Source organism: Ammospiza nelsoni, chromosome Z, assembly GCF_027579445.1.
Source record: "Ammospiza nelsoni isolate bAmmNel1 chromosome Z, bAmmNel1.pri, whole genome shotgun sequence".
Taxonomy (NCBI): Eukaryota; Metazoa; Chordata; class Aves; order Passeriformes; family Passerellidae; genus Ammospiza; species Ammospiza nelsoni.
The window spans coordinates 86,710,370-86,724,339 of NC_080669.1; the positions used below are offsets into that span (position 1 = coordinate 86,710,370).

The 13,970-nt window shown below is 39.2% G+C and overlaps 2 protein-coding genes across 4 annotated transcripts in view; both read right to left on the reverse strand.

The window, feature by feature from the left end:
- The window catches only part of HDHD2 (haloacid dehalogenase like hydrolase domain containing 2), a 361,944-nt gene that overhangs the window by 318,953 nt on the left and 29,021 nt on the right, over positions 1 to 13,970 (reverse strand). The gene's annotated exons all lie outside the window — the stretch shown is intronic.
- SMAD2 (SMAD family member 2) overlaps positions 1 to 13,970 on the reverse strand; it is a 49,943-nt gene that overhangs the window by 6,885 nt on the left and 29,088 nt on the right. The window contains exons 3-9 of one of the 3 annotated variants that reach the window (XM_059493189.1): positions 9,717 to 9,806; positions 8,380 to 8,573; positions 7,766 to 7,900; positions 4,630 to 4,704; positions 3,630 to 3,692; positions 2,985 to 3,038; positions 1,706 to 1,918 (exon numbers count right to left, since the gene is read on the reverse strand). In XM_059493189.1, coding sequence (XP_059349172.1) covers positions 1,706 to 1,918; positions 2,985 to 3,038; positions 3,630 to 3,692; positions 4,630 to 4,704; positions 7,766 to 7,900; positions 8,380 to 8,573; positions 9,717 to 9,806 — 824 coding nt within the window. The remainder of the gene's footprint in view (positions 1 to 1,705; positions 1,919 to 2,984; positions 3,039 to 3,629; positions 3,693 to 4,629; positions 4,705 to 7,765; positions 7,901 to 8,379; positions 8,574 to 9,716; positions 9,807 to 13,970) is intronic. The other 2 variants (XM_059493190.1, XM_059493191.1) reach the window with 2 other exon arrangements.

Below are 13,970 nucleotides of genomic sequence, written 5' to 3' on the forward strand. Positions count from 1 at the left end.
ATGACTAGATTGGGGAACAAGGAAGTTTATTTTTCAGGGAAAGCCAAGGTTTTTCTTTACAACACAAACAGAAATCAATTATCTACACGACCTCACTGCTGCGCTGACAGCTGTAGCAGGAGCAGAACACAATTAAATTGGATTTTTCTCCCATGAATGCAAAATACATGAAGGAAAAGCAGCATAATTTTTGGTCAAAAGTGAAAGAGCCCTTTTTAGCCATATAATGGCTTGCAACCAAATCCAAGCTCAGAAGCAGTGTTCATAAAACAGAATTAAAACTTGTGCTAATATTAAGGCATTGTATGTGAAGCAGTACAGGCCACTATGATCAAAGGAGAAAACATAAGATCACCACTGCAAAACTCTCCGCTTACATACACCCACACTATTTCACAGCCTATTGCATATCCCGTGCTGCTTTAAAAAAAACAATATGATTTCATTTAGCCCTATTACAAACAAAAAAAACTGTGAAAAAAAACAAACTCAATTTTCCACCTTTAAATTGTTACTTTGTTCTGTCTCTGAGTGGAAAACAAATCTGCATGGTTTATTTCTAGCAGAAAGTAAATAATGTGCAAATGATCTCCCAGAGAGAACTATTTATAATTAACAGGTACTTTAGAGGCCATAGTTTCCATTCGCCTTTTTCGTTAAAACAATTTTTCAAACAAAATGCGAGCTCCCTCTATTAAAGAGTAAGGGCTCATGAGATTTTTGCTCTTCCTTATCATTGATCATTTTGACCAGTCAGCACAAGCACAGCCTGGGTTTCTGCACATCTAAAATTTTATTAGACAAGCATCTGGATTTGGCATTTGGACTAGGCATAAAAGGAGTCAGTTCTACTGAAGAGGTTGAAATTTTACTGCAAGTAAAAATAACAACAACAACAAATCTCATAAATGTTGCTAATGAAAGTATCCAGAAAAAAAAAAAGAATGAATGTAGTTTACTGAAGAACCTGAAGTCAAGACACTGCATTGTGGAAAACAACATTCTTGACTAACCATTACAAAGAAAACCTTAATCATGTCAGAACAATGGGTTCTCAATAGCAGCTTTTCCCATTCCAGAAAAGAATCCAGAATTTCATTCTATCGGTGTCCATTCTGCATTTTATAAACTACAGTAAACTAAGCAACATGGGAATATGTTGTAATTAAAGCTTAAATTTCAATTACAAGTAAATCTGAATATAAATGCTGCCCAGGGCAGAGTGGTCCATTGAGGATGCTGGAAGCCACAAATCTGTCCCTGGGATGCTTTGGTGCACCATCATTTTCCAGAAGGCAAGAACAGCAATGTGAGCTACTGGAGTGCCACACAGTAGAGTGGCTTGCTCCTGTGCTGCCCGGAGTGTGACAGCTGTGTGACTGCAGCTGCCACCAGCTATGGGGCTACCAAGTGAGGAAAGGCAGCTCCTTTCAGCTCCAGCCATCACTACATCTCTTCCCAGTTCAAACTGGCTTCAGCAGCAGAAGCTGCCATGCTTCTCCCTAATTTCAGAAGCAGTGACTCTGTCTTTCCACTTCTGTTCTCAGCCAGTGAAACCAAACTATCCTTGACAAGCCCTGAGAGATATGGCTGATGGCTGGCTGCACAAGGGTGAAAGGAACCCAACACACATCCTACCTGGGTCATTCCAGATAATTTAACCAACAAAATGAAATTAAATAGTTAAAAGATCAGAGATCTTTACCTATATGTCGCCTTGTCATTTCCACTGTAGCATTTCTGTTTACATTGGAAAGCAGACCTAGACAAAATCGCTCTGAATTTGATGGATCTGTAAAGCCATCTACAGTCAGGGAAGGCTGAGACGCATGGAAGGTTTCTCCCACTCTTTGATTCAACTCATAATATGCTATTGAACACCAAAACGCAGGCTCCGAGTAAGTAACTGGTTGCAAGTCTAAAAAAAAATTTTAAAAACCAAACTTAACACAGATTTTGAGGCTGAAAGTAGATAGATCTACCCTGCTATTTGTCTCTCCCAGAAATGACAGCAGTAGTCTCCTCAAACTACTCAAACTATATTTTGCTTGCTGTCCTTTTTACCTACTTCAGTAAACAGAATGGAATTCAATCTTCCACACAAGGGAAGGAGGAGGGGAAGAAGGGATGATCTAATCTGACCACAGCTCATTTAGTTCAGTACTTGCATTTTGCTCGGCAAAATGATTAAGCTAATGGTGCTCTGAGCGCCAGACGTTGAGACATTCCTGTTGCCTTTTCTGTAGCTTGCAAACATTTTGGCAGCATTAAAGAAAAGATTAAACTATCAAACATGGAACAACAAAAAGAAAAAAAAAAAAAAAGATAATCATGTTCTTTTGCATTAAACTCTCTCTTTAGATAAAGGTAGTTCCAAGCTACTTTATTGTCCCCTACTAGAGACTCTTCCCTGTGTATCTTCAGGCTTTTTTCTTCACTGCTTCCCCTTTTTACCTACCCTAATTACTTACTCAGCGTTCTGCATTTTCCTGTCACATCCTGTCACCATTCCTTAAACAAACCCATGGCAATCTGATCTTCCTGCGGCACTTACAGACACACAGCAATAGCACTGGATCAAAGCAGGTGGGCTACTAATGTGGGAGCAACTACTGTGCTGTGGTTACAGGTGAAACAGTACATGAGAAGAGCAGCAGAACACACACGCAAGGGAGACAGCAAGTCTGGGCAGCATCACAGAGAGGCAAACATCCTTTTAAACTATTCATTTTATAAATGCTATTCCTGCACACAAAGATACTACTTCTTCTCTTTGCTACGAGCTCAACAAGTACAGAAATAGAGTAATTGTTAACAAGTGATTAACCCAGCCCCACTATGCTTAACACCAGGAAGCCAACACAAGAATGACCTCTTAATATAGCTCTTAATTTCTTACAGCACATTTTCACTTTTAAAGTAATTACATATATAATGAAGAATCACTACACATGGAGAAATAATTGTAAGTATTTCCAGCTTACCCAGGCTATGATTAACTGGAGAGAGAGTACTAGGAGACAGCTCTGCTGGAGATCCTGTTGAAGCAAGACAGACAGGTTTCAGAGCAAATGTTTTTTATTATTTCAGATCAGTAGGCATAACCATTATCTACATCAGGTTTTCATTGAAGTTTTTCAGAGTAAGAAAAATCAGTTTTCTGGAATATCACACACTTACTCTGAATTAGGATTTCATTCAATCTTCCAGACTTCTGTGTACCCCCACTCCTTGTAAAGACTCAATTAACTTAGCACTGTATTTTGGCAGAACTGCCACTTTGCACACACTCCCAACATCATTTATGCACTTCTCCAGTGAGAAGGTAGTGATTTCCCAAATTCAGTAAAAAAACAGGTAAGAAAGAGTCGATGAGACAAGCAAGACATTGCCTCTCTGTTCTCAAAGGAAAAGAGTTATCTTAGAAAAGACCTTCCAGTATCTGAAGGGAGCCTTCAAGAAAGTTGGAAAGGGACTGTTTACAAGAGCAGGTAGTGACAGGAGAAGAGGGAAAGTCTTCAAACTGAAAGAGGAGAGATTTAGATTAGATATTGGGAAAAAAAATCTTTATGCTGAGGATGGTGAGGCCCTGGCACAGGTTTCCCAGAGAAGCTGTGACTGCCCCATACCTGGAAGTGTCCAAGGCCAGGCTGGACAGGGCTGGGAGCAACCTGGGGTAGTGGAAGGTGTCCCTGGTGGAAAGAGACGGTCTCTAAGGTCCCTTTTATCCCAAACCATTCTATAATTTATGATTCTATGATCGCCAGAAAAGAGCAAGCTAAATTTCCTCATTTGAGGAAATAGAATTATTTCCCAGAAGGAGGAATTTAAACACTCATAAAAAAATGAACTCTCCAACACAATTTGCACACAAGGTGGCAAAATACAGAAAAGCTTTCACAGAAACATTCCTACAGTGACCACTGATGTCAGGCTGTTTTAATTCAGGTATTTATTGTCACATAGTGGGAAAATATTGCAGTTCTTACAGAAACTGGTGCAGCAGATTCCAACTTACTGAAAATGGTTGCTAACATTAGCTAACCAAGCACACTCAAGTCTGCCAACACACAGCAGGAGGCTCTTACCCAGCACATTAACTGTGCTTTGTCCAAGTCTAAGGTCAACCACATTATCTAGAAACCCTTATGTACAAAGGCACAAATGCCGTTACTTTTGCCACAGAACCTTCCACACAAGAACTAATTTTAAACATGGCAGAAGTGGTAAGTTTGTCAGAGTTAGAGACGGTTCTCAGAACACAGACTGTCTATACCTTGTTTAGGCCACAGACATTGTGCTTCAATGAACCTGTTTGCCGGGGAATGGTTGAAACCAATTAGCTATTAAAATCTATTTTAAGGGTTTCTGGTCAAGTCTTAATTAGACTTGTATGCTCCTGTTACAGAACAAATGTAATATACTTAGTAAGTCACAGAATGTTTTAGAAGCATTTCCCTGGCAAAATCTGCTTTGTTCATTAAAGACTGAAAGTGGTATTTTAGGCATAAAACACCAGATTTTACAGAGGAAAACTGCAATCATCTTTAGGGCTGAATTCATGCTCCTATGCAGAGGGATCACAGCTACTAATACAAAGCCTTGAAAGTGATGAAAAATAAATGTTACCTGTATCCATGCTTTGGTTCAGCTGCTGGTCACTTGTTTCTCCATCTTCACTGATATATCCTGGAGGAGGTGTTTCTTATAAAAAAAAAGAAAAATCCACCAATTTGTAAAATGACTAGGCAAACTATTGTAAGATCCAAGTCTTGTGGATTCTGTCATGACATCTTCATGAGCTCTGTTATACCTACCTGAACACTGAATCTGAATGTAATTTGCTGTCCCTTTTTCCTTACAGTAGGACTTCAAACAGGTTACCTGCCTTATTGGTATGTAAAATGTATCTTCTTTTGTATGTCAATCAGTTGCTGAAATTTGTTATATAAATATCAGAATCCTTGTTTGTTCCATTTAAGATAAGTTGCTGTCACTACAATGAGTAACAATTTTGTAATTTTGATCAACAGCTTTCATATTTAGTAGAATCACAAATGAAAAAAACCATCTGGTGATTTCCACAAAAAAATAATGTGAGCTGTCTTCATGTAGGATAACCATCAGATCAGATACCCTCCCACACCTTACTGAAGCTGTTAGATTTAAAGGTTGTTTTTCAGTTCAGCTCCCAAATATGTATTTCTTCCATACACAACAGCTGATTTGACTCATTTATAACTCTATTGACTTAAAACGCTGCAAAAGTTCTGTTATTGTTACCACTGATACTTCTGAGCTCTATTAAAACTATCATCTACTCTTTTAACTAGCTTTCTTTAAAGATAGAATTCCACAGACCAAAGTAAATTCAGTACCAACTTTGAAGCGTTCTGATACCAGAAACTGTGTCTAATTCCTCTGAAATATCTTCAAAACCCAGGAGAGTATACACGTTCCTTTTTTCCACTCAAGATGTTCTTTGTAATCCACATAACAAGTTAACCAACTGCATTTCAGGAAATAAATTTCTTTGAACTGGGCAAATGTCTTTTCCTACATATTATAGGCAAAACCTGTGTTTCTTTTGTGAAAGTGTTTGAAGCTAACTATCTCTACAATCACCTTAGAATTGTCTCTGAAACTCCCAGGGGTTAAACATCTTTAATTGCACTATTACCAAACAGCAGAAACTTAAAGATAAAGACTTTTTGCTTAAGAAATAAAATACAGTTATAACAAGCATCATGTCTGAGATGTACTGCAATATTATGAGATCAGAAGGAAACCAGTGAGAGGAAACTAGATTAAGTCAATTGATTAAATTAAAATTAACTGAGAGAATTTTATCTTTGATTCATTCTGTGCGCTAAGTATAGACTTGACAGAATTCAATTTAAAAGGACAATTAAAGGAAATCATCACTAGTAAGAAGTGCGATAACAAAAATCATATCCATTTTGAAGATTTTTACAGCATTCATTGTGATAAAGGGGACTCCACCCTTCTCCAAATCATTAGCTACAGCTAAACCCACAGCTGTGGCAAAAGGTCAATACACATTTCTAATCCAACCCATGACTCCTGTTTCCAGTTGCTAATCTAGGCTCTTTGGCACAGATTACTTTCCATGTCTAGTCTCTGCCCAAACACAGAAGATTTATTCTACCTAGTACTATTAGCAGTTTAGGGTCAGAGGATGAGCACCACACAGCTGGAAATGAGTACTCAGGTGGGACACCAAAAATTTAGAGCTTGAGTGCTGCCAGAAGTGTGGGTGATGCAGCTCAGCTCATCCAGAACCTCAACTGGAACATGCAGCTCTCAAAGGCCACCCTGAACCTTCTCTCTTGCAGATCAAGTACTGAGACAGGTCTGGGGTACAAAGCTACCAGATGTGAGCCTGCCCTACCACTGAAGAAAATCGTTCTCTGAAGAAGGCTATCAAGGCACACAAGGCTTATCAGAACCCAGCCAAGCGTTCCAGATTAAGTCCGCAAGGTCAAATAAAGTAAGATAGCATGATATGAGCACAGGAGGAGGGTGTCAGTGACAAAGAGAAGGAGGTGTGGTTACCTGCATAAACATTTGAAGATCATGTGAATGCCTACAATCTTCTTGAGCAAACTTCCTGCAAATAACTACTTTAGCTCATTTCCATAGCACTGTGTTTGCAGAAAGTGGCTTTCAGGCAAGCTGTTTGCAAACCTTACCAAAAGCCCTCAGTTTGAGTTAAAGTATAAGCAAGTTAAGAAAGCAACACCAACTCCTAGTGCCTTCAATTGCTCTATAAAGGTGGAAACGGATGAGACCAAAATTAAACAGAAAGGTCAAATTAATTGATTGTTTAATGCCATTTCAATTCTTGGATATATTTTAAGAAAACACAAGCAACATTCTGCTTAAGACCTGTAAGTACAACTTATGTACAAATATGTATATTGCACATATTTGAGTTTTGGGGCAGTCATCTCATTCTTTCAGAGACTCCAGATGTGAATTTTCAGCTTATTTGTAACATGAATGCATTAAACATTTATGAGCAAACTTCAGCTTTGCTTGGTTTTACACTCCATGCGACTTCCTGAAGAGATAGGAAACAGGAAGTTGGGGCAGGAAAAAAAGGTCACCAATTTTGTTTCAATGAGGGTAACAGGGTTTCAGGTGCAGCAGTTCAGCATTGTTTATTTTGGGGTGGAAAAGGGGGAAAAGAGAGTGAGGAGAAACTCTTTAACAGTTCAGTATTGTTAGGTTGCTCTTTCATACAGAAAGATAAAACAATATGCACACAATAGTAACAAAAAGCTAAAGCAGACCACTACTGATGTGAACTACAGATCAAAACAGTTAAGTCACTACATTGCAACTTAAAAGTCTTCTCCACATATTACACAGGATGGGATTGAGCATCAGTTTCTTACTCAATCTCAAATGCACAGCTATTGGCAACCCCTTGCATGTTTATGAAAGAGGCTTAAAGCAGAAGGTGAAGATCTACCGTGGACTTATTAGCATTCTGAATCTCAAGCTACTGAAACCAAGTCAGCTATTGTGAAACGACAGCAATATAGTTTCATGCAGGATCACGTTCTGCAAACAACATTGTTTAGGTATTTCCACTGGAATTAGTACATGAGATCAACTAAATCTGATTCAGTGGTGCATATTTCAATTAATTTGATCATTTAAAAGGATGAAATGACCATCTTTGTTCCAGGGGCACAATGTCAGAATATGCTGTCTAGAGTGGGAGTTAAGAAAATACCTGGTATGTAATTGCTCTGTGGCTCAATCCCAGCTGGAAAGTTAGTGTTCTCAGGAATGGAATGGGTATAGTCATCCAGAGGTGGCAGCTCCGTTAGGATCTCAGTGTGCCGTGGCACGAGCACAGGAGGCAAGACTGGAAAGGCAAAATTCAAAAATCACTGGTAATCAAAATACACAATTTTGTAAGATAAAATGAAAAACAATAAATCTAAAACTTTTAAGAGTTTCTTCAGATGTTTTGAAATCTTCTGAAACTCAGCACTGCTAATTCTACATTTGCACAGCTAGTTACTGGAAGAGATGTGATTCCTGAGGTGCCTTAAATAAGACCACTCCACATTAACAAAGGTAAATCAACTTTTTTATCGTATCTAGTCTGAATTGCCCCTGGCCAGCTGGAAACTGCTAGCAGTCCTGGAAGTGTTTATAAACACATTTGTAAAGATTTTTCAGTAACTTTACTATTAAGAACTTTCAGGGATACGATCTCAAAAAGAATCGTGTACTTATATCAAGAGAGGACATCACCTTTCTCTCATTTTTCATTTAAAACATTATGCTGAATAAACACAAACAGATGCTGACACAGAAAGTCAGAAGCAGTCCTCCTACCTGGTGTCTCCACTCTCTGGTAGTGGTAAGGGTTTACACATACTTCATCCTTTTTAAGATTAAAAGCATATTCACAGTTTTCAATTGCCTTAAGTTCATGGTGGCTGTGCAGGTCTGGCCAGCGCCAGAGGCGGCAGTAAATGACATGAGGCAGTCCCTTGCGGTGAGACACCTGCAGACGGCCATCGAGGGATCTGCAGGGGAGAGACGTGGAGAAGCATTTACACACTGCGTGCTGCCTCGGCCCCTCCAGCAACAGAGCACACAGATGGGGAGCTCATTCTCAGAACTCAGTGCGTTGACTCTGCTAGTGACATCTATACTCTAACTGAAAGGCTTCAAATGCCATGACAATGATCGTATCAAGCAATGTCAACTCATGTTTGAGCTGCTCAAACTATTGCCAGTGAATTTAGGGTTCATTAAAAGCCACTTACATACAACGAAGTATTTAGAATGATTGCTTCATATACTTTCTTTTTTTTTTAAATGCAGAACACAGTTGTTAAAAATAAATTCACACACTTAATGGTCCCTTCCACTGCTAAAGGCACCTCAAGGCTTTGCTGTGGCATGGATGCTTTATGGTTTTAAGCATAAGAACTCCCACAGGACTGCAAATAAGCCTATAAGCAGTCAGCTGCCCAAGTGATCCACATGGCAGTATAACTGCAATGCAAAACACATGAATGCACATCTTGTAAGGGCTGTACAGTTTATCTTCTTCACTTCATCTGCCTTGCTACCAGCTGAAAATGTTTTGCTAGTTTTAAGACAGACTGCATATGCTTACACAAATGCAGATGTTTATGATTGTTATGGGATGGGAGACAAACCTCAATACACAAATCAAGTAATGTGACATGAAAAAATAAAGACCCTGTTTAGAATTTGCCCACCATTAAGTACTGAAGAATTTACAAACAATTCTTTAGTAGCTCGTATCTGAGCCAATTAGCAAGATTTAACTGAAAGCTTGTGACATACAAAGCAGTTTAAACACTTTGTAAGATTAGGTCTAAAGAATTAAGTTTGCCAATTTTGTTAATATAAATACCAAATCACATTAGAGCTTGCATTTAACAAGTCTTCCCATTCTTTCAATAGCACTGGCGTGAAAAAGGAGTAACAGTAGAATTAAGAGTTTCATTGGTCAAAACATCAGCTGTGAACACACTGATCTCTACACTGGCAAGGAAATACTTCAAAATGCTGTACCATGAGAGGCCTAGGAATCATTTTAGTCTATTTTACAGCTAAAGCATCCCATTACAGACCCTCCAAAGCCAATCCCTCCCACAAGATTTTTATGATGCGAGAGAGGGCAGAATATTCACCTGGTTTGTTCAGAGAAGCTGTAAAGGCCTGCTGTATCCCACTGATCTATCGTGTTTGGTGTACTCAGTCCCCAAATTTCAGAGCAAGTGCTGTGCATAAATTGAAAACAAAAACAAAAAATTGATATGAATATGGAACATGGTTATTCAAAACACCATGAGGTCAAACATGGAAAAATGTACAGAATACTTCCTTTCACATAGAAGATAGAGCACTGTTAGACTGGCATTTAAACTGACATCTCATGCTATATTTTCTATATGAAGGAGGCTATCAAAATGGAACAAGTGATTCAAGGTAAATGATAAATGTTTTTAAAGGTGAACAAGTTCTCAGATTTTAAATAATTGATACAGTTGCAATGTTTCTTAAAACAGGCAAAACTTCCTCAGCCTAGTTCTTTACAAAATTCAATTTTAAAAGGTAGTTTCTGGGTTGGGTTGGTTTTTGGCTTTTTTTTTTTGTTTTTGTTTGTTTCTAAACATAAACTGCCCTAAGACTTCAAAGAAAGGCTATGTGTATCCAAAACTGAACATCACAATCTAAAGTTCAAGTATCATCACTTGATTAATCAGCATTAATCTCATTTTCCATGCACAGAGTAATTTGTTGCTATTCTGAAAAACAGAAATTCAAACTCTGAAGAAAAACACATTATAGCTGATATTTAACTGTTTTCTGTACTCTCCTTGATTAAACAGCTAAATATTCTTTCACACAGTACACAAAACAGAATGCTTTACAGTGTAGTACCTTAAGATTCAACTATCACATAACTTTTATTGCTAAATCAAGCAGGAGAAAAGGAAAGGCAGCTAAGCCTTTACCAAACTGGCTCAAGGAGCAGATCACAATAGAGAAGATAAAGGAAAATTCAGTCATAGAAACAAATTAAAGCAGAGGCACATTTAAACAAAGCAAGAAAACAGCATAGGATTGTAATCAGGCAGCAGACTTTCAGAAGCATAAATGAAGCTCAGTTCTATAACCTACTTGCTCAGTGACCACTGAAAACACTTTATTTTATGTAAGTAACATACTTATATACTCTCACTTCAGAAATGGAGAGAATTTGTTTCACAAGCAAATCTCTCCTTCCTAATTATGCAGCCTGAAGTTGGCTTGTTGCTGTATTACCTTTAAAATTAACAGCCTCTGAAAAGTTGCAACAGGAAGAATCCAAGGACACCAAACTTCTGATTTTAAATACAAGTGTTGTGACTGAAATTTAAATTACCAAGTTTAGCTGATACACTCAAGTTTTAATTGAGTGCTTAAGAAAAGAAAAGTGAGGCTGATGTTTTTTTTCTTCTCATTACACAGGGAAAATTCATTAGTGTTACAAAACAAAAGAGCAGACAGCACTTCGTTGGACTTGAAACCACTGTCAGGGCTGACAACCACCTCAATTCCACAGTGACTTTTAATAAAACCTAAGTGCTGGCAACTGGTGAAGGCAATGAACGGGTCTTGCTTCCTTCTTGCCTCTACCACATACCTCATTTCTAATGCCATCCCAGTAAGGCTGAAACATGCATGCCAGTGAGAAGCGACCCAAATCAATAAACAGGCTATCTGACCAGAGAACAAACATGGCTGAAAATACATGTTTTGAGATACTTTTCAGTCAGATCACTTCTCTTCACCATAGTTATATGAGCACTACTAAGTAGGAGGAGAGGGTGGCAACAGACTGCTTTTATCAGAATTAAATATGTTAAATAAAGCCTTTTGATATATTACTGATTATAGATACAAGTAAAATCTTGTACTAGATGACTTTGCCTAGTAGAGAGCAGCAGAGAGCCAGAGATGAAGGCCCATTCTCTGGCACAGATCCAGCTCTTCAGAGAAGCCAACCATCAAGCATCCAGACCTCAAGGAGATCACAGCTCTCCCGAAGGAGTGGGCAAAGAGGGATCCTGCCCATGGCTGCATCAGCAGGGCCTGCAGCCTCTCTTTTCCACATTCCTAAGATGCAGTCAGAACCCTGGGTCGCCAGAAGCTTTGCAAGGATTGAAGCAGTTGCCCTGAAGACACGTGGACACCAGGGAGCATCTCCGCACTGTACTGTGTCCTTAAATATGCACCACTAGAGCTGCTAAGACAGATCATCTTTACATGCAATTAGAAGAACAATCAGCAGACACAAAGCCTGCTGCATATTAATTGACACAGTGAGCTCTGACAGCTCACTACCTTTGAGCAATGGATCCTTCATACAAAGCAGTGCTCCAAAACTGTGGAGCTGTCACACAGATTACACATTCCCAAAATTGTCGGGGGCATCACTGGTGTAAGCATGACATTGCCATGCATTTGGTTCCCAAGGCTTTTAATACAGCACATGCAAAAGTAAAATTTCATAGCCCTTGACAAAACAAGATGAACAGGAACAGTATTTTATATTGCTAACCTCTTCTCCCTATTAATATTTAAAGCTGACAGCATTCCACAACCTACAGAAAGACAAACAGTATCCTGAAGCAGACTGTGTGACAGAGCCACAGCTTGGAATGAAGCTTAAAACACCATGGAGGGAGGACAGGCCAAGAGGCACAGAAAAGTGATCAGTCAGAGCAGCTCCCAAGTCATTGGTTTACATGATGTGCTATCCTCCAGGATACACATCTGCTTGGAGTTGGGATTAGTACTAGTGTATTACTGTTTCATCTACACCAGGACTATACTTAAACTCCAGTAATGCACAATCAAACACAGAAGAAAGAGCCTGCAGGAAATCATTCCATATGATCAATGAAGTCAGCTCAACAAAGATTTTACTGCTTGCTGGAAGAAACATCTAAAGAAATAAAGAGGTTTCTCTACTTCCTGCTGACATAAAAGATCCATTGCCCACAAGGTGCAAGACCATCCCCTCACTACGTCCCCTAGGCAATAAATCAAGACTCTAAAATTCACACACACGCACACCAGATCAAAACTAAATTCCTCACAACCTTAAAAACCGTACTTCAATACACAGCACTTCCATGAAAGGCCACAGTATGTTCATTCATACACAAGCCATTGCCTGACAGAGGGCAGGCATGTCTACTCGTCCCTGAAAGGTGGTGCTGGAAAGGTGACTGAATTCTGACAGATGTTTTAACCACCCGTAAAACCATCTGAAAATAAGACAGATTTTTAATAGTGCAGAATTACTGCCTCAAAATAAACAGGAATCACTCACTCCTAAATCTACCTTTCTGGAGCATCCAAAATCTTGTGTGGTGCAGAGTCCTTTCCATGCGTTAGTCCATAAAGGTTTCAGGAGAATCAAGTACTAACATCTGTACTCATAAGTCAAGCCTTGTCTGGAAATGTTCCCAGGCCCTGGAACATGATCATGTATGCTAGAAAGCAGCTAGGACATTCCCCAGCACCAGGCTGCGCCAATTACTGTTCTCCCACACAATTCCCAGGTTTGTGAGTCGCACACCATCGGGACCCAGTCACAGTGGACAATTCAGATGCAGCTCCCCTGCTCGGCTAGCTGAGGGCTGAAGAGAATGGACAAGGCAGTCCTGAGCCAGTTGGACAGAGCCTGGGAACGTTCCCAGGCACCTTTAATTTATTAGGAAGGAGGCAGCCAAAGCATATCACCATTTCACCCTCAGTAAGCACTCAAGCTGAAGCCTGGAAGCACACTTCAGGCTTTGTATTTTACCAAACAAGGGGGTTTGGTTTTGAACTCGCTGTACACTGTATCACTGGTAAGCCATCATTGTTTTCAAAATATAATTTGGCTTCTGTGTCGCTGTACCTAAATGTTTCCTGTGCAGACAGTGTTTAAATATACTCCAAAACACAAGTTCAAAGCTAATGTACTTCCTCTCTCCTGGACACTTTCATTCCAAAGAGCATTTTCACTGCTGTTCTTAAAACAATTTGTTGACAGAAACAAGCAAACATTTGGTCCACAATATAAAAGCTAGTTTTTTATCTTTTCAACACTTTTCAACAGTAGCTCCCAACAGCAAATCATCATGTTCTGTGGCCTTTAGTACTCCATGCCTCAACAGAAGATTGTTACTTTTGCAGTTCCCACAAGTGAATTTATTATAAGGGACTTCAGGGATATAAATACCAATTTGGCTCCGATTCCCAGGTGAGGAGGATGGTCTAATAGGAGAAAACTATTTCCTAGAGAAAGAAGAAGTGCTGAAAAAAATATTTGCAAGGAATAAGAAGCACTCTTTGAGATCAATCACTTTTAGGGAAACCAAATCTAGCAGGTATGTGGTTAAGCT